The following is a 22,750-nucleotide window of genomic DNA, read 5'->3' as shown; positions in this document are numbered from 1 at the left end:
TAATGCCAGCACTTTGGGAGGCTGAGGCAGGCAGATCATCTGAGGTCGGGAGTTCGAGACCAGCCTAGCCAACATGGTGAAACCCTGTCTCTACCAAAACTACAAAAATTAGCTGGGCGGGTGCCTGTAATCCCAGCTACTCGGGAGGCTGAGGCAGGAGTATCTCCTGAACCTGGGAGGCGGAGGTTGCAGTGAGCCAAGATTGCGCCACTGCACTCCAGCCTGGGCGACAAGAGCGAAACTCCATCTCAAAAAAAAAAAAAAAAAAAAAAATTACAGTACTGAATTTGAAGTACTGGTATAAAGATTATAAACAGAATGAATATACACAGACAGCCGTGCATCACTTAACAATAAAATACATTCTGAGAAATGTGTCTTAGGCAATTTCAGTCATTGTGTGAATGTCATAAAGTGTACTTAAACAAACATAGATGGTATAGCCAGCCTACTACACATCTAAGCTGTATGGTGTAGTCTATGGCTTGTAGGCTACAAACCTGTACAGGATGTTACTGTACTGAATACTGTAGGCAATTATAATACAAGAGTAAGTATTTGTATATATAAACATAGAAAAACTACAGTAAAAGCACAGTATTATCTTATGGGACCACCATTATATATGCAGTTTGTTGAACAAAACATCATTATGTGATGCAGGACTGTATTTCTTAGCTCTGTCCACTAAGTGATTAATGATCAAACCAGTAGAAATGAGCTCCCCCATGCATGTCATATGTATTACAGTCCATATAATAACATTTCTGAAAAAGCAAACAAAATTCTTTGGAAAAATGTCTGATTCCAGGTCTGAGGAGGGAAATGTACAACATAAACCTGAACTATCTTATTACCAGAAAGCAAGAAAGCTAACAAAGAATACTTAAACACTAATTAAAGATGGGACAATCAATATCAATAAGAGTAATTAACTGCAATAGATTAGAAAACATCAAAAATCTATGTTTATATTAATGCTGGTTGTGGAGAAAAAGAAACACTTATATACTGTTGGTGGGAGTGTAAATTAATTCAACCATTGTGGAAGACAGTGTGGCGATTCCTTAAAGATATAAAGACAAAAATATCATTTGACCCAGCAATCCCATCACTGGGTATATACCTAAAGGAATATAAATCGTTCTATTATAAAGACACATGCACACATATGTTCATGGCAGCACTATTCACAATAGCAATGACATGGAATCAACTTAAATGCCCATCAATGATGACTGGATAGAGAAAATGTGGAACATATACACCATGGAATACTATGCAGCCATAAAAAGAATGAGATCACGTCCTTTGCAGGGACACGGATGAAGCTGGAGGCCATTATCCTTAGCAAACTAATGCAGGAATAGAAAACCTAATAGCACATTTTCTCAGTTGTAAGTGGAAACTAAATGATGAGAACACATGGACACATCGAGGGGAACAGCACACACCGTGGCCTATTGGAGGAAGGAGGGTGGGAGGAGGGAGAGGATCAGGAAAAGTAACTAATGGGTACTAGACTTAATACCTGGGTGGATGAAATAATCTGCGTAACAAACTCCCATGACACAAGTTTACCTATGTAACAAACCTGCGCATATACCCCTGAACTTAAAAGTTAAAAAAAAGCCTATCGACCACCTTTAAAGGATATTAGAGAACCAATTCATTATTCTGAAAACTGGCAAATAAAGGAAAATAACTATTTTTTCTATACAAACCAGATCTCAGAGTAACCAAATTACCAAGGGAAGTTCTTTTGTTGAAATTATTACAGCTAGTATGTAAAGAAAACTATAATGAATTAATAGATCCAGCTAGTGATCACCAATTGCTGCTAATATCACTAGGAGAGATGAAGTAACCAACATCCATGAAACAGTACTGCAAGAAAGAAAGTGTATGAGTATTGAATCTGAATCCGAGGAAGCCTCTACATCTAGGACTGGTTTCATAGGTGTAATCTATTCAGTTTCACAGGGCTCTGAGCTCAGAAGGGTCCCATTTTATGTTCTGCTGCCCTGTTTTGACCAGCGAAGGTGGCTCACACCTGTAATCCCAGTACTTTGGGAAGCCAGGGTGGGAGGATCACTTGAGGCCAGGAGTTTGAGACCATCCTGAGCAACATAGCGAGACCCTGTATCTACAAAAAATACAAAAATCAGCCAGGCATGCTGGTGTATGCCTGTAGTCCTAGCTACTTGGGAGGCTGAGGCAGGAGGACCCCTTGAGCCCAAGCGCTCAAGAGTGCAGTGAGCTATGATTACACCCCCTGCACTCCATCCTGAGTGACAGAACAAGACCATGTGTGAAAGAAAAAGAATTAGTTCGTTTTTACACTGCTATAAAGGACTACCTGAGACTGGGTAATTTATAAAGAAAAGAGATTTAATTGACTCACACTTCCACATGGCTGGGGAGGCCTCAGGAAAGTTACAATCATGCTGGAAGGCAAGGAGAGGCAAGCATCTTCTTCACAAGGTGGCAGGAGAGAGCGAGCACGAGTGGGGAAGTGCCACATTTATTTAAACCATCAGAGCTTGCAAGAACTTATGAGAACAGCATGGGGAATATCTGCCCCAACAATCCAATCACCTCCGACCAGGTCCCTCCCACAACATGTGGGGATTACAATTTGAGATGAAATCTGAGTGGGGATACAGAGCTAAACCAACAGGAGGGAGGGAGAAAGAAAGGAAGGGAGGGAGGGAGTGAGGGAGGGAGGGAGGGGAGGGCAAGAAAGAAAGGAAGGGAGGGAGAGAGAAAGAGCAAGAAAGAAAAAAAAAAAAAGGAAAGGAAAGAGAAGAGGGGAAGGGAGGGGAGGAAGGGAAATTTGAACAACAGGTCCCACATTTTCATTTTGCACTGGGCCCAAAGTATGTTGCATTCGTGTCTACATCTGACTACTAATTTACAGGAAGTAAGTGTTGTAGTTTAAAGAGCTATCCACAAATTCTTTGATACTCCTTCCTGCCAAAAGCAAAACCTAGTTCCTCTCTCCTTAAGTATGGGCTGTAGTTTGTGATTTGCTTCAAATGAATAGAACAGATTAGAAATGATGGTGTGTGACTTCCAAGAATAGATTATAAGACACTGTGGCATCCACCTTGCTCTAAGGTCACTTGCACTGGAGTAAGCCAGCTGACATGAGAGGAACCTCAAGCAGTTGTATGGAGAGGTGCATGTAGTGAGGGACCAAGGCCTCCAGCCAACAGCCATGTGAGTGAGCCATCTTGGAGTGGCTCCTTCTGCCCTGATCAAGCTTTTAGATCACTACAGCCCCAGCTTACAGTTTGAATGCAACCTCATGACAGACCCTGAGTGATAACCACTCGGCCAAGCCACTTTTGAATTTCACACAGCAATTGTGAGATAATGTTAATTATTGTTTTAAGTTGCTATGTTTTGAGGAAATTCATTACACAGGAATATATAATACAAGAAGAAACAAAGAGCATGCTCAATTACAGTGTGGGACTACAATCACCAAAATCCAGGCTGGGCGTGGTGGCTCACACCAGTAATCCCAGCACTTTGGGAGGCTGAGGCAGGTGGACCACGAGGTCAGGAGATGGAGATCATCCTAGCTAACATGGTGAAACCCCGTCTCTACTAACAATACAAAAAATTAGCCGAGTGTGGTGGCAGGCGCCAGCAACTTGGGAGGCTGAGGCAGGAGAATGGCATGAACCTGGGAGGCGGAGCTTGCAGTGAGCTGAGATCTCGCCACTGCACTCCAGCCTGGGCGACAGAGCAAGACTCTGTCTAAAAAAAAAAACAAAAGACAAAATCCAGCCTCTGGGAAAATCACGTAACACCTTCAACCAAAACATTTCAAAGGAAAAAGAGCACATCATAAGTACTTTTTTGGATTTGGATTCAAACCAACTACTAAAAAAACAGTTACAGGGCAATTAAAACCATGCAAATACTGACTGGATATCTGATGGTATTATGAAGTTATTGCTGATCTTTTTAGGGAGGTGGGTATGATGATAGTATCATAGTTATGTTTTAAAAGGGAAGTCCTTGACTTATAGAGATACACACTAAACTATTTAAAGATAACATGTCTAGAATTTTCTTCAAAATGTCTCTGGGAGGGAGAGAATTGGTGGGAAAAAGGAAATAAGATTCATCATGAGTTGATTACTATTGAAGCTGAGTGATGAGAACATAGTTCATTTCATAATTCTCCACAGTAAATATTTTTTAAAAAGAAAACTATAATGAATTAATAGATTTAGCTAGTGATCACCAATTGCTGCTAACATCACTAGAAGGGATGAAGTACCTAACATCTTTAAAGCACTACTTCAAGAAAAAAAGTGTATGAGTATCAAATATGAACCTGATCAAGCGTCTACATCCAGGGCTGGTTACATCAACATACATAAACAAATACCACACAACATTTAAGAGTGGGCTTAACAAAACTAATTACAAACAAGATGAAGACTATAAGGGTTTGAATGTTTTATTATCTAATATAATTAAAAGTAAATAATGATTTTTAAGTGTCAAAACCAAACTCCAGACTCCACATTACTAGTTACTCCATCTATTCAAGGAAATACTCTGAATTGGAATTGGTATTTTTGGCACATATTATTTGACCCGGTAATCCATAATAACCTCAGAAGTATTATGCCTTCTTTTTAACTGTTCAATTCAAATCATAATCATATTTAGTCACCAGATGGACTTTCTTCTTCACCTATTCCATCATGTTAGAAAAACATGTAAATTAGCACCTTATAATGACTCATGATAGACTTTTATCATCCACATAGGAAAGCAGTGAGGAGAAGGTTACCCTAACCATTCAATGGTAAGAGACATAAACAGATGCTATTCACAAGTCTCAGTGTGCCAATGGCAATTACCACCTGTTCTGCTCCATCAACTAAGGGCTATGCATGAACAAGAAGCCAAGAGACAGAAAAATCATGCAGACACAAATCTTTACTGCAACAATTGCATTTTAAATTCCTTCATTAAAAATATACACCACACATAGTTATAATAGAGTAATACAAAGGACATGCAATTACATGACTACCCTGAGCTGAGACCAGATTGGGGCAAGTTCACAAAGGTCTCACCTCTGTTCTCTTCTTTCCTTTACCAATAGGAGGGAGAGACTGTTTGCTCTATGCAGATGTCTTAGGAAAATAATCAACTGGAGAAGCCTCATTATTTCTCATTCTTTTCAATTCAGAATTTGTCATAACTCTTGGCTTAAGCTTGGCTGCAGGTATCACTAACATGATAAAAAGGGGGATTGATCAACAACACAAAATTGTAAACGTGGTTTAACTATGAAAAACAAAAATCTCTGTCAAACTTGCATACAGATTTTTTTTAAATGAGAAAAAAAATTCCAACACATAAGTTAACATTAATAATGGGTCTGGATAAGACTGTAGATCCATCTCTCTTCCTCCTTTCCTTATTTTTTTCTGAATTTTAAAATATATATATATCTTCTTTATTTTTTTTTTTAATCATAGCTTACTGCATCCTCAAACTCCTGGGCTCAAGGGATCCTCCTGCCCCAGCCTCCCAAGCAGCCACGACTCCAGAAGTGTGCCACCATGCCTGACTAATTTTTTTTCATTTTTTGTAGAGTCAGTGTATTAGGCCACTCTTATGCTGCTATAAAGAAATACCTGAGGCTGGGTAATTTATAAAGAAATGAGGTTTAATCATCTTAAGGTTCTGCAGGCTTTAAGAAAGCATAGTTCTGGCATCTGCCTCTGATGAGGCCTCAAGAAGTTTACAATCATGGCAGAAAGCAACGAAGAGCCAGTCTGTCACATGGCAAAAGTGAGAGCAAGACAGCGTTGGGAGTGCCACACACTCTTAAAGAAACAGATCTCCAGTGAACTAACTAAGCGAGAACTCACTTAACACCGAGGGGATGGTACTGAACCATTCATGAGGGATCTGGCCCCATGATCCAATCACCTCCCACCAGGCCCCACCTCCAACACTGAGAATCACATCTCGACCTGAGATTTGGAGGGTACAAACATCCAAACCATATCAGACTGGGTTTCACTATGTTGCCCAGGGTGGTCTTGAACTCCTGACCTCAAGTAATTCTCCCACCTCCACCTCCCAAAGTGCTGGGATTACAGGCATGATCCACCGTATCTGGCTTATTGTTTCTTGAATATCATATATTTTCTTTTAAATGAAACACTTAAAATGTGCTATTATTGTTATCCCTATATGAGAATTTAAAAAAAAAATTTTATCAGCACAGTGGCACGTTAATAAATGTCCTTTATTTAAAATTTAAATACATTTCATTCACTAAAACAACTGCAGAAGAAATGTACTTAAAATTCGTGCCTAAGTTATTTCAAAGTATTTTTCCATAAAATATATAATTCAGACTGGCCTCCTCTCAATATGATTCACGTGTTGTTGCAAATAGGGGCTATATACATTTTCTACCAATGTCACAAAAATACTAAGCAGAATCAGTTCCTTATCTCACAAAAACCATAGAATTGTAATGAACAAAAAATAGCTTACTTACTGTAAGGTATTATGTTTCAATGACAATTTGTCACTTAACAACAATAATAAATACAAATGAAAATAAACAGACAAATCAGCCTTAAAGAGAAAAATAATGAGAGAAAGCAAAACAAGAAAACTGAACGGCTGCACACAGGAATATTAAATTCTTCTTAAATGGTTTGTAAAGCAATTCAAGAAGGATAAAGGCGGGGGGGGCGGAATGTGTGTTTATAACACTCTCATGTTAGTCTGTAAGCTGTCAAATATGAGCCATCTTTACCTGAAGTCATGAACAATGCCAAATCTACATTTAATTGGTGTACCTGAAAGTGACAGGGAGAATGGAACCAAGTTGGAAAACACTCTTCAGGATATTATCCAGAACTTCCCCAACTTAGCAAGTCAGGCCAACATTCAAATTCAGGAAATACAGAGAATGCCACAAACATATTCCTCGAGAAGAGCAACCCCAGTACACATAATCATCAGATTCACCAAGGTTAAAATGAAGGAAAAAATGTTAAGGGCAGCCAGAGAGAAAGGTCGGGTTACCCACAAAGGGAAGCCCATCAGACTAATAAGGGATCTCTTAGCAGAAACCCTACAAGCCAGAAGAGAGTGGGGGCCAATATTCAATATTCTTAAAGAAAAGAATTTTTAACCCAGAATTTCATATCCAGCCAAACTAAGCTTCATAAGTGAAGGAGAAATAAAATCCTTTACAGACAAGCAAATGCTGAGATATTTTGCCACCACCACGCCTGCCTTTCAAGAGCTCCTGAAGGAAGCACTTCACATGGAAAGGAACAACCAGTACCAGCCACTGCAAAAACATACCAAATTGTAAAGACCATCAATGCTATGAAGAAACTGCATCAACTAATGGGCAAAATAACCAGCTAGCATCATAATGACAGGATCAAATTCACACATAATAATATTAACCTTAAACGGGCTAAATGCCCCAATTAAAAGACAAACACTGGCAAACTGGATAAAGAGTCAAGACCCATTGATGTGCTGTATTCAGGAGACCCATCTCACATGCAAAGACACACATAAGCTCAAAATAAAGGGATGGAGGAATATTCAAAAGCAAATTCAGAAAGCAAAAAAAGGCAGGGGTTGCGATCCTAGTCTCTGATAAAATAGACTTTAAACCAACAAAGATCAAAAGAGACAAAGAAGGCCATTACATAATGGTAAAGGGATCAATGCAACAAGAAGAGCTAACTATCCTAAATATATATGCACCCAATAAAGGAGCACCCAGATTGTAAAGCAAGTTCTTAGAGACCTACAAAGAGACTTAGACTCCCACACAATAATAATGGGAGACTTTAACACTTCAACTGTCAACACTAGACAGATCAACAAGACAGAAAATTAACAAGGATATCCAGGACTTGAACTCAGCTCTGGACCAAGTGGACCTAATAGACATCTATAGAACTTTCCACCCCAAATCAACAGGATATACATTCTTCTCAGCACCACATTGCCCTTATTCTAAAATTGACCACATAAGTGGAAGTAAAACACTCCTCAGCAAATGCAAAAGAACAGAAATCTGTCTGATCACAGTGCAATCAAATTAGAACTCAGGACTAAGAAACTCACTCAAAACCACACAACTACATGGAAACTGAACAACCTGCTCCTAAATGACTAGTGGGCAAATAACGAAATGAAGGCAGAAATAAAGATGTTCTTTGAAACCAATGAGAACAAAGACACAATGCACCAGAGTCTCTGGGACACATTTAAAGCAGGGTGTAGAAGGAAATGTATAGCACTAAATGCCCACAAGAGAAAGCAGGAAAGATCTAAAATTGACACCCTACCACCACAATTAGAAGAACTAGAGAAGCAAGAGCAAACAAATTCAAAAACTAGCAGAAGACAAGAAACAACTAAGATCAGAGCAAAACTGAAGGAGCTATAGACCGAAAAGCCTTCAAAAAAAATCAGTGAATCCAGGAGCTGATTTTTTGAAAATAACAACAAAATAGATAGACTGCTAGCCAGACTAATAAAGAAGAAAAGACAGACAAATCAAATAGATGCAATAAAAAATGATAAAGGGGATTTCACCTCCAATCCCACAGAAATACAAACTACCATCAGAGAATACTATAAACACGTCTATGCAAATAAACTAGAAAATCTAGAAGAAATAGATAAATTCCTGGACACACACCCCCTCCTAAGGCTAAACCAGGAAGAAGTCAAATCCCTGAATAGATCAATCACAAGTTCTGAAATTGAGGCAGTATTTAATAGCCTACCAACCAAAAAAACTCCAGGACCAGACAGATTCACAGCCAATTCTACCAGAGGTACAAAGAGGAGCTGGTACCATTCCTTCTGAAACTATTCCAAACAACAGAGAGGGAATCCCCCCTAATTCATTTTATGAGGCCAGCATCCTGATACCAAAACCTGGCAGAGACACAACAAAAAAAGAAAATTTTAAGCCAATAACCCTGATGAACATCGATGCGAAAATCCTCAATAAAATACCAGCAAAACAAATCCAGCAGCACATCAAAAAGCCTATCCACCATGATCAAGTCGGCTTCATCCCTGGGATGCAAGGGTGATTCAACATATGCAAATCAATAAACATGACCCATCACATAAACACAACTAATGGCAAAAACCATGATTATCTCGATAGATGCAGAAAAGGCCTTTGACAAAATTCAACAGGACTTCATGCTAAAAACTCACAATAAACTAGGTATTGATGGAATGTATTCTCAAAATAATAAGAGCTATTTACGACAAACCCACAGCCAATATCATACTGAATTGGCAAAAACTGGAAGCATTCCCTTTGAAAACCGGCACAAGACAGGGATGCCCTCTCTCACCACTCCTATTCAACACAGTGTTGGAATTTCTGGCCAGGGCAATTAGGCAAGAGAAAGAAATAAAGGGTATTCAATTAGGAAAAGAGGAAGTCAAATTGTCTCTGTTTGCAGATGACATGATTGTATATTTAGAAAACCCCATCATCTCAGCCCTAAATCTCCTTAAGCTGATAAGCAACTTCAGCAAAGTCTCAGGATATAAAATCAATGTGCAAAAATCACAAGCATTCCTATATACCAATAACAGACAAACAGAGCCAAATCATGAGTGAACTCCCATTCACTATTGTTACAAAGAGAATAAAATACCTAGGAATACAACTTACAAGGGATGTGAAGGAACTCTTCAAAGAGAACTACAAACCACTGCTCAAGGAAATAAAAGAAGACACAAACAAATGGAAGAACATTCCATGCTTATGGATAGGGAGAATCAGTATCGTGAAAATGGCCATACTGCCCACAGTAATTTATAGATTCAATGCTATCCCCATCAAGCTACTATTGATTTTCTTCACAGAATTGGAAAAAATTACTTTAAATTTCATATGGAACCAAAAAAGACCCGCATAGCCAAGACAACCCTAAGCAAAAAGAACAAAGTTGGAGGCTTCACTCTACGTGACTTCAAACTATACTACAAGCTACAGTAACCAAAACAGTATGGTACTGGTGCCAAAACAGAGATATAGACCAATGGAACAGAACAGAGGACTCAGAAATAACACCACCTCACATCTACAACCATCTGATCTTTGACAAACCTGACAAAAGCAAGAAATGGGGAAAGGATTCCTTATTTAATAAATGGTGTTGGGAAAACTGGCTAGCCATATGCAAAAAGCTGAAATTGGATCCTTCCTTACACCTTATACAAAAATTAACTCAAGATGAATGAAAGACTTAAAAATAAGACCTAAAACCATAAAAACCCTAGAAGAAAACCTAGGCAATATCATTCAGGACACGGGCATGGGCAAAGACTTCATGACTAAAACACCAAAAGCAATGGCAACAAAAGCCAAAATTGACAAATGGCATCTAATGAAACTAAAGAGCTTCTGCACAACAAAATAAACTATCATCAGAGTAAATAGGCAACCTACAGAATGGGAGAAAATTTTTGCAATCTATCCATCTGACAAAGGGCTACTATCCAGAATCTACAAAGAATTTAAACAGATTTACAAGAAAAAAAACAACTCCATCAAAAAGTGGGTGAAGGATATGAACAGACACTTCGCAAAAGAAGACATTTATACAGCCAATAAACATATGAAAAAACGCTCATCATCACTGGTCATTAGAGAAATGCAAATCAAAACCACAATGAGATACCATCTCATGCCAGTTAGAATAGCTATCATTAAAAAGTCAGGAAACAACAGATGCTGGAAAGGATGTGGAGAAATAGGAACACTTTTACACTGTTGGAGGGAGTGTAAATTAGCTCAACTACTGTGGAAGACAGCGTGGCGATTCCTCAAGGATCTAGAACCAGAAATACCATTTGACCCAGCCATCCCATTACTGGGTATACACCCAAAGGATTATAAATCATGCTACCATATAGACACATGCACACATGTTTATTGCGGCACTGTTCACAATAGCAAAGACTTGGAACCAACCTAAATGCCCATCAATGATAGACTGGATAAAGAAAATGTGACACATACAAACCATGGAATACTATGCAGCCATAAAAAAGGATGTGTTCATGTCCTTTGTAGGGACATGGATGAAGCTGGAAACCATCATTCTCAGCAAAGTAACAAAAGAACAGAAAACCAAACACCGCATGTTCTCACTCATAAGTGGTAGTTGAACAATGAGTACACATGGACACCAGGAGGGGAATACCACACACTGGGGCCTGTCGGGGGTGGGGGGCTAGGGGAGGGATAGCATTAGGAGAAATACCTAATATAGATGATGGGTTGATGGGTACAACAAAACACCATGGCACATGTATACCTACATAACAAACCGGCATGTTCTGCACATGTACCCCAGAATTTAAAGTATAATAATAAAAAAAAAAAAAAAAAGGGACAGAAAGATAGTTAAAAAAAAAACAGTGGGCCAGGCATGGTAGCTCACACCTGTAATCCCAGCACTTTGGGAGGCCGGGGCGGGCAGATCACCTGAGGTCGGGAGTTTGAGACCAGCCCAACCAACATGGAGAAACCCCGTCTCTACTAAAAATACAAAATTAGGTGGGCATGGTGGCGCATGCCTGTAATCCTGGCTACTCAGGAGAATTGCTTTAACATGGGAGGTGGAGGCTGCGGTGAGCCTGGGCAACGAGTGAAACACCGTATCAAAAAAAAAAAAAACAGTGAAATAATTACATCTGCAGCAACCTGGATGGAATTGGAGACCATTACTCTAAGTGAAGTAACTGAGAAATGGAAAATCAAACATCGTATGTTCTCGGTCATGAGTGGGAGCTAGGCTGTGAGGATGCAAAGGCGTAAGAATAATACAGGGGACTTTGGGGACTCAGGGAAAGGGTGAGAGGAGGGTGAGGGATAAAAGACTATACATTGGCAACTGCTGCTAATCAAAGTGTAGATTCCAGGCAACTTGAGTCTTTGCTCCCAGGTTATAATCCTTAAACTTGACCCAAATAAACTGTCTACTTATAAAAAAAAAAAAAAAAAAAAAAGACTACACATTGGGTACAGCGTACACTGCTTGGGTGATGGGTGCACCAAAATCTCACACATCACCACTAAAGAACTTACTCATGTAACCAAACGCTACCTGTTCCCCAGTAACCTATGGAAATAAATAAAAATTAAAAATTAAAAAAAAAAAAAACATTCTACATACATTTTCCCCCGAGAAAAAGCTGGGTGCTATCTTACAAATCAGAGACTTAGGGTTTGGAAAATAAAGATTACGACATTTAAAAAATACTATACAATATAAACAGTTTTGGAATTTCTTTATGAAATTATCAGAATTTCCACCTGCTTTTCTATATGCAACCTTATTTCTGCCTGTACACTCACATTCAAACTCTTATCTCCAACCCACAAGCAGTTCTAGTCTGAGGTAACAGCTCAGTCATCCCTTTGGGTTTTAGTGATGTCATCCTTGTTTGGTCCACCTTCATCATTGCTTTTGCCAAACACCAAAGGCCTATCAGAAACGGGCACGGCTGACCCACTCTCATCTATTTTAAGCCACAGGATCCCAATAGGACAGAAGACTTTGCCTCTTTGGACCCCATCTCTGGTAGTCTACTGTGACAGTAATGCTCTCATAACCTTTTTCTCGAGGTCAGTCTCTATAGCCTCTTATCACAGCTCACTTGATCCAGTGTTTAGTTCTTCCTGACTCTAGATTTAGATCAAGCAATTATAAAAACCCATGAGGTGGCGCCTCATTAATCTAGGATTCTGAGGTCTTTATTTCATGGACTGTTTGACAGCTTATCTAGATAATAAGAAGGAAAAACACCATAATATTAATAAAACTGGCTATTACTGCTTCATAGGAACAAAGCTGCTCAATGATTCTAGAGCTGAATGGAACCTGAATTTTATACATAATACTAAGTAACTCGGTAACACCTACCCTTCTTTCTTTCGAGACGGAGTCTCGCTCTGTCTCCCAGGCTGGAGTGCAGTGGCGCCATCTCGGCTCACTGCAAGCTCCGTCTCCCAGGTTCACACCATTCTCCTGCCTCAGCCTCCAGAGTAGTTGGGACTACAGGTGCCCATCACCATGCCCAGATAATTTTTTTGTATTTTTAGTACAGACGAGGTTTCCCCATGTTAGCCAGGATGGTCTCAATCTCCTGACCTCGTGATACGTCTGCCTTGGCCTCCCAAAGTGCTGGGATTAAGGTGTGAGTCACCACACCCCGCCCCTTTCTTTCTTTAAAGATGGTGCCACAGACATGCCCCTCTCAGTCTCCTGATTAAAATCCTAATTGCGCTAACATGCCCATTTATCTCAAAACTGAAACCACTTTTTTTCCCAACTGAGCACGTCTTTGAATTTAGGGCTGTTCTTGCCTTTGCAGATTAGAATTGGGTTGGTTGGTTTTGTTTGTTTTGCCAAAGAATGAAAAGAAACTGGAAGGGAAAACCCAGTAATATGATTGATTTTCTATATTCTTTTAAAGTAACTTTTTCCTGTGAGTTTACATGTGAAACGGCAATGAGTAGCAATTCTTCATAGAAGTGACTGAATTACCCTGGGGCAGAGGTTGCAGTGAGCCGAGATTGCACCACTGCACTCCAGCCTGGGTGACAAAGCAAGACTCTGTCTCCAAAAAAAAAAAAAAAAAAAAGTGACTGAATAGGAAAACGTGTTCTTTAATAAACGTAAGAGATATTCAAGTCTAAATAAAATAATAATGATAATAACAAATTCTACACCACAGTTGTATACACTTCCAGTGAAGCTTTATGCATTCCATTCTGAGCTCCTAGCACCAGGTAAACACGAATCATAGGTGGAAATATGCCAAGTTTAGCACTAGAAGCAACATCACAGTTTATTAGCAAAATAAAGCAGAAAATGGTCAGGTAAATAAATATTACAACATATAATGTACTGGTGATGAAGCTGCAATAAAGTAATATAAGTGAGGTTTACAATTTTTTTTTTTTTTTTTACTGGGAAGGCTAGTTGTAAACATAAACATTCTCATTAAACTACTGGCCCCCAAAACCTAACCTATCTCACAACCAATAATCATCTTTCGACTACAAAATCATAAAAACTTGTACTCTGTGGCTCTTTTGTCTCGATGATTTTTCAGAGAAAAAAATGAACTGTGTTAAGTAGTTTCACTGATTTATCCATCTTGAATAGCTGCCAGTTCTGGAACCTCATACATCCTCAGAACGTCTTCATAGAGCAAATAATTATGCAGGCTTCTGGGAAGTGGCAACTGACTAATATAACTGTCAGACCGTAGACGTTCTGATTTTAGACTGGACCGAATTTCCAAACGACAAAGATGGGTCAGGGATGGAACAGTGGCTGGAGAAACAAAAAAAGCAAGGTGAAACTTTTTTAAACAGAGAGATGTAATAGCACATAAAGGTAAATTCATTTTTTTCCCCCAAGTCTTAGTAATAAAAGTGATATACTGCTTGAAAGAAGACTACTTTGAGTCAGTATGACCACAATAAACCTTATTTATTCTTTTCTACAGCCTTCAACTGGCTCCTCTCCCTCCAGTTTGTTGGCCACACATTCAAAGTCAGTATCCAGGGCCGCAAACACTAAATCCTCAAATTCTAAAGATCTGTCAATACCTGCACTTAAGAAATGGATGAACCAACTTTAGAAATGGTAGAAGCTCACAGTAGCAAATGCTACCTTCTTCTTAATCTATTTCATTACAAATGGTTTCCAGACCTATCACATCAAGTGAATAGATGTACAGCTTGCAAGTTTTCCTTTTTATCCATAACATAAAATGAAAATTTTTAATTGGTTCTGAGAGAAAGGGAGTATTTATTGAGTGCCTTCTATGCCATAAGCCCATGTACTTCACTCAAATTCTCTTTTTATCTTCATTAACTTCATGAAGTATATATTATCAGGCTATTGTAGAGATTTAAAAAAACAACTTTCCAAAGTCACAGAGCTAGTAAGAAGCAGAGCCAGGATTCAAACTCAGATCTGAACCCAAAGCATGTGTGTGTGTGTGTGTGTGTGTGTGTGTGTGTGTGTGTATCTGGCAAGGCACTGCAGCCAAAAGCTAACTATCAATTAAAGGACAATCCACATGCACATAATTAAGAACTGTATGATAGGCCAGGCGCGGTGGCTCATGCCTGTAATCCCAGTACTTTGGGAGGCTGAGGCGGGCAGATCACCTGACGTCAGGAGTTCAAAACCAGCCTGACCAACATGGTGAAACACTGTCTCTACTAAAAATACAAAATTAGCTTGGCGTGGTGGCAAATGCCTGTAATCCCAGCTACTAGGGAGGCTGAGGCAAAATAATTGCTTGAACCTGGAAGGCGGAGGTTGCAGTGAGCCGACATCACGCCAGTGCACTCCAGCCTGGGCAACAAGAGCGAAACTCCGTCTCAAAAAAAAAAAAAGAATCATATGATAGCAGTTTCATTTTCCAAGATGAAAAGTGTTAAATAAAGAAGTTAATGTCTGCTTTTATGTGAATCAGACCTAAAGCCTTTTGTTAATTCAAGAAATCTTTTATAAATCCCTGTGAAATTTAACAATGATGAACAGACCAGGATCAGAGCATCAAAGACAAGTACTATCAAGAGCACAGCTGATACCAGACCAGCTAGTCTGATTCCAGGTATAAGGTTCTTTAAACTCTAATACCCATAGGGCTTGAGACCAATTAATTCTCTAACATCTTCAATATCTTCCAGGCCACAGAAGTTAACTCATCATCGTTTTTAGTTTACTAGTTTAGGTTTAGTTTAGTTTATTCAGAATTAAAGAAATCACTCAAACTGGTGTTTCAAAATGCCAAATAAGAAAGCAAAAGTTACTGATTTTGTACATAAAACCTAAGTCTAAGCTGGGCATTTTCTTAAACCATGAGTCATAGATTCCCTATTATAAATAATAAGATTACAGTATCTATAGTATATAGCACACTTATTTCCAACTTTTTTCATATCCATATCTTACTTAAATTTGACCCTTTTCTGTAAACTTAAAGGAGAAATGATGGTTCTCACATGAAAGATGGGAAGACACAGGTAAAGGGGCCACTGGAGGAAGTTGCAGGAATACATATGGAAAGCACGCCCAAGCTGCCAACACCACTGTTTTCCAAAGGTTTAAGTAGATTGACTATGTTCAACTATCAAGTATAAGGAAGCCCTCTTAGTAGGATCATGAACAATAATTGGTCAGTTAATAGAAACTCACCTTAAAGCAGGTGACCACAACACCATACATACTTTAAACATTCTAATTTAAAATGGATACATGAACACATCTAGAATGCAACATCTATGGCTTGCAGTTTATTTATGTATTTTTTACTCACCACTATATAAATAAGGATGCAGTTTCACTTTCTTTGAGTTACAGCATGGATTTAAAGGCATGTATGAAACAAGGTGAGTGCATAATCCTTCCATATTTTTACAGGTTTTTTTGCTTTCAGTTGTTGTAGCCACATCTATTTCAATATCTATTTCTGTTCTGTGGTTATCTTTATCAAGTCTTTTGCATTCTACTTTGCCTTAACAGAAACAATGATTCTCTTTTCACACTCATAATTCATTAGCTTGTGCAATCTGGAATTATTTAACTACAATAATATGCACAATGTAATAAAAAGTTTCAGAAATAAACATAACTGCTGTTTGGTAAGCACACACCTCTGCTGGTAGGAACACTGGCATTCTAGAGTGTAGCTGGCCAGCTGCAAACACAGAGCATGCCAATGGACACAGTCAGATGGAAATGAAAGAGAAAATGACAAGACTGGTTAATCCAGTGTGTGTTGTTAAAGTGAAGTTGGTTAAGAGAATTTCTACTTATATTCAGTTAGAGTTTAACAGGCATCTGTTAAATTGAATCTCTTCATTCTGCACATTCTTAGGAACATGAATACTTACCACACAACCAGAAGGAAGATAAAGGATAGCTGTGCAACCTGGAGGAGAGCTCCTCACTTGGAGATAATGGATCCTTAATGATGCTCCAGCTTCTCAGAGTGGACAGACTACACTGGCTTAAAATTCTATGGGCTGACTGGGAAGAGCTCCTCCAGATGCCCTAAAACTTCATGTAGTGCTGACCAGCTTTTCTAGATTGTGTGACTACATCACTGGAGGTCTATCTTTAAAGCTTAATAAATCATTTGTTTATGCTAATTATGTGTGTAGAAGCTTAACCATTAGTGATCAAGCCACACTAGACCAGTTCGTATTTGTTAGGAGAAGCTTAAGTGACTTGCCCACTGAGATACTGCACATCAACAACATAGCTATTGTTAACTAGATCTCAATGATTTGACTCCCAGTCCAGGGTTCTTTAAACTGTGATAAGCTCAATATAATTCTCCAACATCTTCTAAACCACTGAAACTATCATAAATTTCAGAATATCTTTCCATTTAATAATAAAAAAGGAAAAGTATAGCTACTTCAGGTATTGGTTCAAATTTTAATTGCACCATTTTGGTTTTCCTTCTAAGAGCACAACAGATCACTGGTCTAATGAACAATTAGAGGTAAGAACTATGTTCGGCTGAACTGAGGGAGTCTTTCATGTGTAGATTATTAACACAGACAATAATATGCCTGTCAGTGCCATTTTAGTTTAATATGCCAGTAAATACTAAGGGAATTTTATAACCATATACGCAATATTTCAAAGCACACAAAATCCCTATTAAAGTTTTAGTGACGCACAGTATTTCCAGACGTGTTGCCACTAGGCTAGAAGATCAAGCCATGCCTTGAATTTGTAATACGAAAAGGCCACAGAAGCTGTATGTAAAACATACTTTCATGAAAACCTATTAAAACTATTAAAACTATATTTTAGTTTTGTTAAATACATCTCCATGTTCTTGGATTATGGCAGTGATTGTAACCTAGAAAATGATGTCTGAAACCATGCTACACTTTTAAGTCACTTTTCTGACCCAATCATTTTTATTCAGTATGTTAAACTTGGTTTATCCATAGCTCTATTAGCAAATGAGTAATATTTAACTTTTAATTCCTATACAGAATTCCTCTATTTTGTTCATTTTGTTATATGTACTGGCAGAACAATCAAAATAGAAGACTACATGTTGTTATATAAAGTTTTGTTAAAATCAAAAGCAGACACAATGATCAAAATAAACGTCACAATTCTTAATTCATTATGCTTATAAATGCCAACTTTACTATAGCACAAAACTATATCTATACCATACACACCCACTATATTTTCTACATTCATCTCTAGCCCGCCCTCAGGCCAATGTTCAAACAACCTATCTGCCTGAACTACATTTCTCTGGTTCTTTTGAAATGTTTTGCACATCAAATGTATTTATCTGACTTCTGAGACATCTACTACCATTTTTATTTTCATCATTAATATATTGTCTTTCTCAAAAACCACATGATTATCTCAATAGATGCAGAAAAGGCCTTTGACAAAATTCAACAACCCTTCATGCTAAAAACTCTCAATAAATTAGGAATTGATGGGACGTATCTCAAAATAATAAGAGCTATTTATGACAAACCCACAGCCAATATCATACTGAATGGGCAAAAACTGGAAGCATTCCCTTTGAAAACTGGCACAAGACAGGGACGCCCTCTCTCACCACTTCTATTCAACATAGTGTTGGAAGTTCTGGCCAGGGCAATTAGGCAGGAGAAGGAAATCAAGGGTATTCAATTAGGAAAAGAGGAAGTCAAATTGTCCCTGTTTGCAGATGACATGATAGTATATCTAGAAAACCCCATTGTCTCAGCCCAAAATCTCCTTAAGCTGATAAGCAACTTCAGCAAAGTCTCAGGATACAAAATCAATGTGCAAAAATCACAGGCATTCTTATACATCAATAACAGACAGACAGAGAGCCAAATCATGAGTGAACTCCCATTCACAATTGCTTCAAAGAGAATAAAATACCTAGGAATCCAACTTACAAGGGATGTGAAAGACCTCTTCAAGGAGAACTACAAACCACTGCTCAAGGAAATAAAAGAGGATACAAACAAATGGAAGAACATTCCATGCTCATGGGTAGGAAGAATCAATATCATGAAAATGGCCATCCTTCCCAAGGTAATTTACAGATTCAATGCCATCCCCATCAAGCTACCAATGACTTTCTTCACAGAATTGGAAAAAACTACTTTAAAGTTCATATGGAACCAAAAAAGAGCCCGCATCGCCAAGTCAATCCTAAGCCAAAAGAACAAAGCTGGAGGCATCACACTACCTGACTTCAAACTATACTACAAGGCTACAGTAACCAAAACAGCATGGTACTGGTACCAAAACAGAGATATAGATCAATGGAACAGAACAGAGTCCTCAGAAATAATGCCACATATCTACAACTATCTGATCTTTGACAAACCTGACAAAAACAAGAAATGGGGAAAGGATTCCCTATTTAATAAATGGTGCTGGGAAAACTGGCTAGCCATATGTAGAAAGCTGAAACTGGATCCCTTCCTTACACCTTATACAAAAATCAATTCAAGATGGATTAAAGACTTAAATGTTAGACCTAAAACCATAAAAACCCTAGAAGAAAACCTAGGCATTACCATTCAGGACATAGGCATGGGCAAGGACTTCATGTCTAAAACACCAAAAGCAATGGCAACAAAAGCCAAAATTGACAAATGGGATCTAATTAAACTCAAGAGCTTCTGCACAGCAAAAGAAACTACCATCAGAGTGAACAGGCAACCTACAAAATGGGAGAAAATTTTCGCAACCTACTCATCTGACAAAGGGCTAATATCCAGAATCTACAATGAACTCCAACAAATTTACAAGAAAAAAACAAACAACCCCATCAAAAAGTGGGCGAAGGACATGAACAGACACTTCTCAAAAGAAGACATTTATGCAACCAAAAAACACATGAAAAAATGCTCACCATCACTGGCCATCAGAGAAATGCAAATCAAAACCACAATGAGATACCATCTCACACCAGTTAGAATGGCAATCATTAAAAAGTCAGGAAACAACAGGTGCTGGAGAGGATGTGGAGAAATAGGAACACTTTTACACTGTTGGTGGGATTGTAGACTAGTTCAACCCTTGTGGAAGTCAGTGTGGCGATTCCTCAGGGATCTAGAACTAGAAATTCCATTCGACCCAGCCATCCCATTACTGGGTATATACCCAAAGGACTATAAATCATGCTGCTATAAAGACACATGCACACGTATGTTTATTGCCGCATTATTCACAATAGCAAAGACTTGGAACCAACCCAAATGTCCAACAATGATAGACTGGATTAAGAAAATGTGGCACATATACACCATGGAATACTATGCAGCCATAAAAAATGATGAGTTCATGTCCTTTGTAGGGACATGGATGAAATTGGAAATCATCATTCTCAGTAAACTATCGCAAGAACAAAAAACCAAACACCGCATATTCTCACTCATAGGTGGGAATTGAACAATGAGAACACATGGACACAGGAAGGGGAACATCACACTTCGGGGACTGTTGTGGGGTGGGGGGAGGGGGGAGGGATAGCATTGAGAGATATACCTAATGCTAGATGACGAGTTGGTGGGTGCAGCGCACCAGCATGGCACATGTATACATATGTAACTTACCTGCACATTGCGCACATGTACCATAAAATCTAAAGTATAATAATAATAATAATAATAATAAAAGAAAAAATATATATATATTGTCTTTCTGGTTGGCTTCCATCCTTTTGTGCCCAATTTTTCTTAATTTACTTGTGTTGTCTCTCTCACTGACTATAACTAAAACCGCTAGAGAAAACACAAAAAGCAAGTAACTGAGAACTCTGAAAAATAAGTAATAGATTAGGACATGAAGTCAAAACAATAGGAATGGCCAGTATAGAGGAATGACCAGTATAGAGGCAATGAATGGATTAAATGGAAAAGCACCATCTAGTAGTAACACCTGGGCTGGCGCTGAAGAGCCAATATTAACTAGCTGTGTGACCTTGGGCAAGTCATCTAAAAACTCTGACTTTCAGTTCCCCTTCTATAAAATGAGAATAATGCCTCATCTACAAAATGGGCATAATGACACTTCCCTGCATCAAAAGGCTGTTGATGAGGTTCAAGTTGGAACACATTTGCAAAAGCATTTTATAAAGTGAAGTACCACACAAATCCTAGGCACTAGAGAATCTAGTGATCTCTAAATGTTTTGATTACACACTAAATTAGTAAAGTCTCTGACCACAGAACTCAGTATATATTTTACATATAAATTACATGTATACTATTAACCAAACATTATTTGTACTACAAAATAAATTAAAATAAGCCAATATAAAATAAGATATATACTTTAAATAATTTCATTTTTAAAGGTATAAGACTCCTTTAAATATTAATATTTTAACAAGAACAAGGTGATGGACTAGGCTTTATTAATTTAATTCTTAGTGATCTAGCAATTCCAAGAGTTGGTTCTAAGCCCAGTTTATTCTGATACATGGATGTAGCTGAAACAAGATCTAAATGGGAGAAGTACATTGTGGCTTAGCTGAACTAAATCAGGATTCTATTCTAGCCTATCTAGCAATTATGAAAAAGTTATTGTCAAAATTCATCTGGTAAATTTCTATTTTTTCCTGATATCAATCAGTTTATAAGCTAATCAGAAAGTTTTGCATTTTTACTAAATGGAGTTCAAAACAGAGGGGAACAATTTCCAAGTGTTTTAAGTATGTCAATGAAAGAGTTTTTCCAGGTGATATATACCACTTTTCACAAGAAAATCACATAACAATAGAAATATTTCCTAGTACCTATTTTCAAAATCATGTCCACATAGCAAAAGTTTCTTTCAGTGCTTGGCTTTAACCTTGTTGCGGGGCATGGAGGGGAGTTCCTTTCAGAAGGCAGTTACTTCTCACTCAGTTAAAATGTCATCTCTTCCCTAAATCAACAGAATTTTTACAAAATACGTGGTAGGTTGCATAGCTATTTATCGCCAAGAAAGAAAAAGCTCAAGAAAATTGGAAAAGTTGTATTTTTGTAAAAGAAAAGCACATATTTTATCTTTGAGCTTAAGGGTTCTTTTATATACTGTATCACAGATAATGAGCAAAACTTTGGATGTATAAACAATAACTACGGTCACTCCCACCTCATTATAAAGTACTGCAAAGACTCTAATATATTTTAAAGGTCATGCTTCAGGAAAGTATCCACAATGACACTATTTCGTACAATTCTGGATTCAACTCCTCTCCTATACCAGCCTATGAATGATGCAGTAAACTCATTTCATGTTATCTCCATTACCTTACATTTGGAGAAAAGCAGCCACCAATCCTTCAATGGTCATCCTTACACACTTTTCCAAAACACATCATTCTGTTAAATAAGCCATTACTGTTGCCAATACAGCCATGCACTGCGTAAAGATGTTTTAGTAAACAACGGACCACATATATGATGGTGGCCCCATAAGATTATAATGGAGCTGAAAAATTCCTATTATCTAGTGATGTCACAGGTGTCATAACATCAACTAATCTTTTTATAAATTTAGTGTGGCCTAAGTATATGGCGTTAAAGTCTATAGTAGCATACAGTAATGTCTGAGGCCTTCACATTCACTCTCCACTCACTCATTGATATCACCCAGAGCAATTT

At 38.1% G+C, this 22,750-nt stretch overlaps 1 protein-coding gene across 10 annotated transcripts in view; it reads right to left on the bottom strand.

Moving 5' to 3' along the window:
* The window catches only part of ASB3 (ankyrin repeat and SOCS box containing 3), a 256,125-nt gene that overhangs the window by 119,898 nt on the left and 113,477 nt on the right, over nucleotides 1-22,750 (bottom strand). For 7 of the 10 annotated variants that reach the window (XM_024241978.3, XM_054546492.2, XM_054546501.2 and 4 more), the window contains one exon: nucleotides 13,904-14,420. The exons of 2 other annotated variants lie outside the window; for them this stretch is intronic. In XM_024241978.3, coding sequence (XP_024097746.1) covers nucleotides 14,233-14,420 — 188 coding nt within the window. In that variant the 3' untranslated portion in view covers nucleotides 13,904-14,232. Of the gene's footprint in view, nucleotides 1-13,731; nucleotides 14,421-22,750 lie in introns of those variants that run through there. One more of the 10 variants, NM_001204507.1, reaches the window with a different exon arrangement.

This window comes from Pongo abelii, chromosome 12 (genome assembly GCF_028885655.2).
Source record: "Pongo abelii isolate AG06213 chromosome 12, NHGRI_mPonAbe1-v2.0_pri, whole genome shotgun sequence".
Classification (NCBI taxonomy): Eukaryota; Metazoa; Chordata; class Mammalia; order Primates; family Hominidae; genus Pongo; species Pongo abelii.
This window is presented reverse-complemented; position numbering and strand designations above follow the sequence as displayed.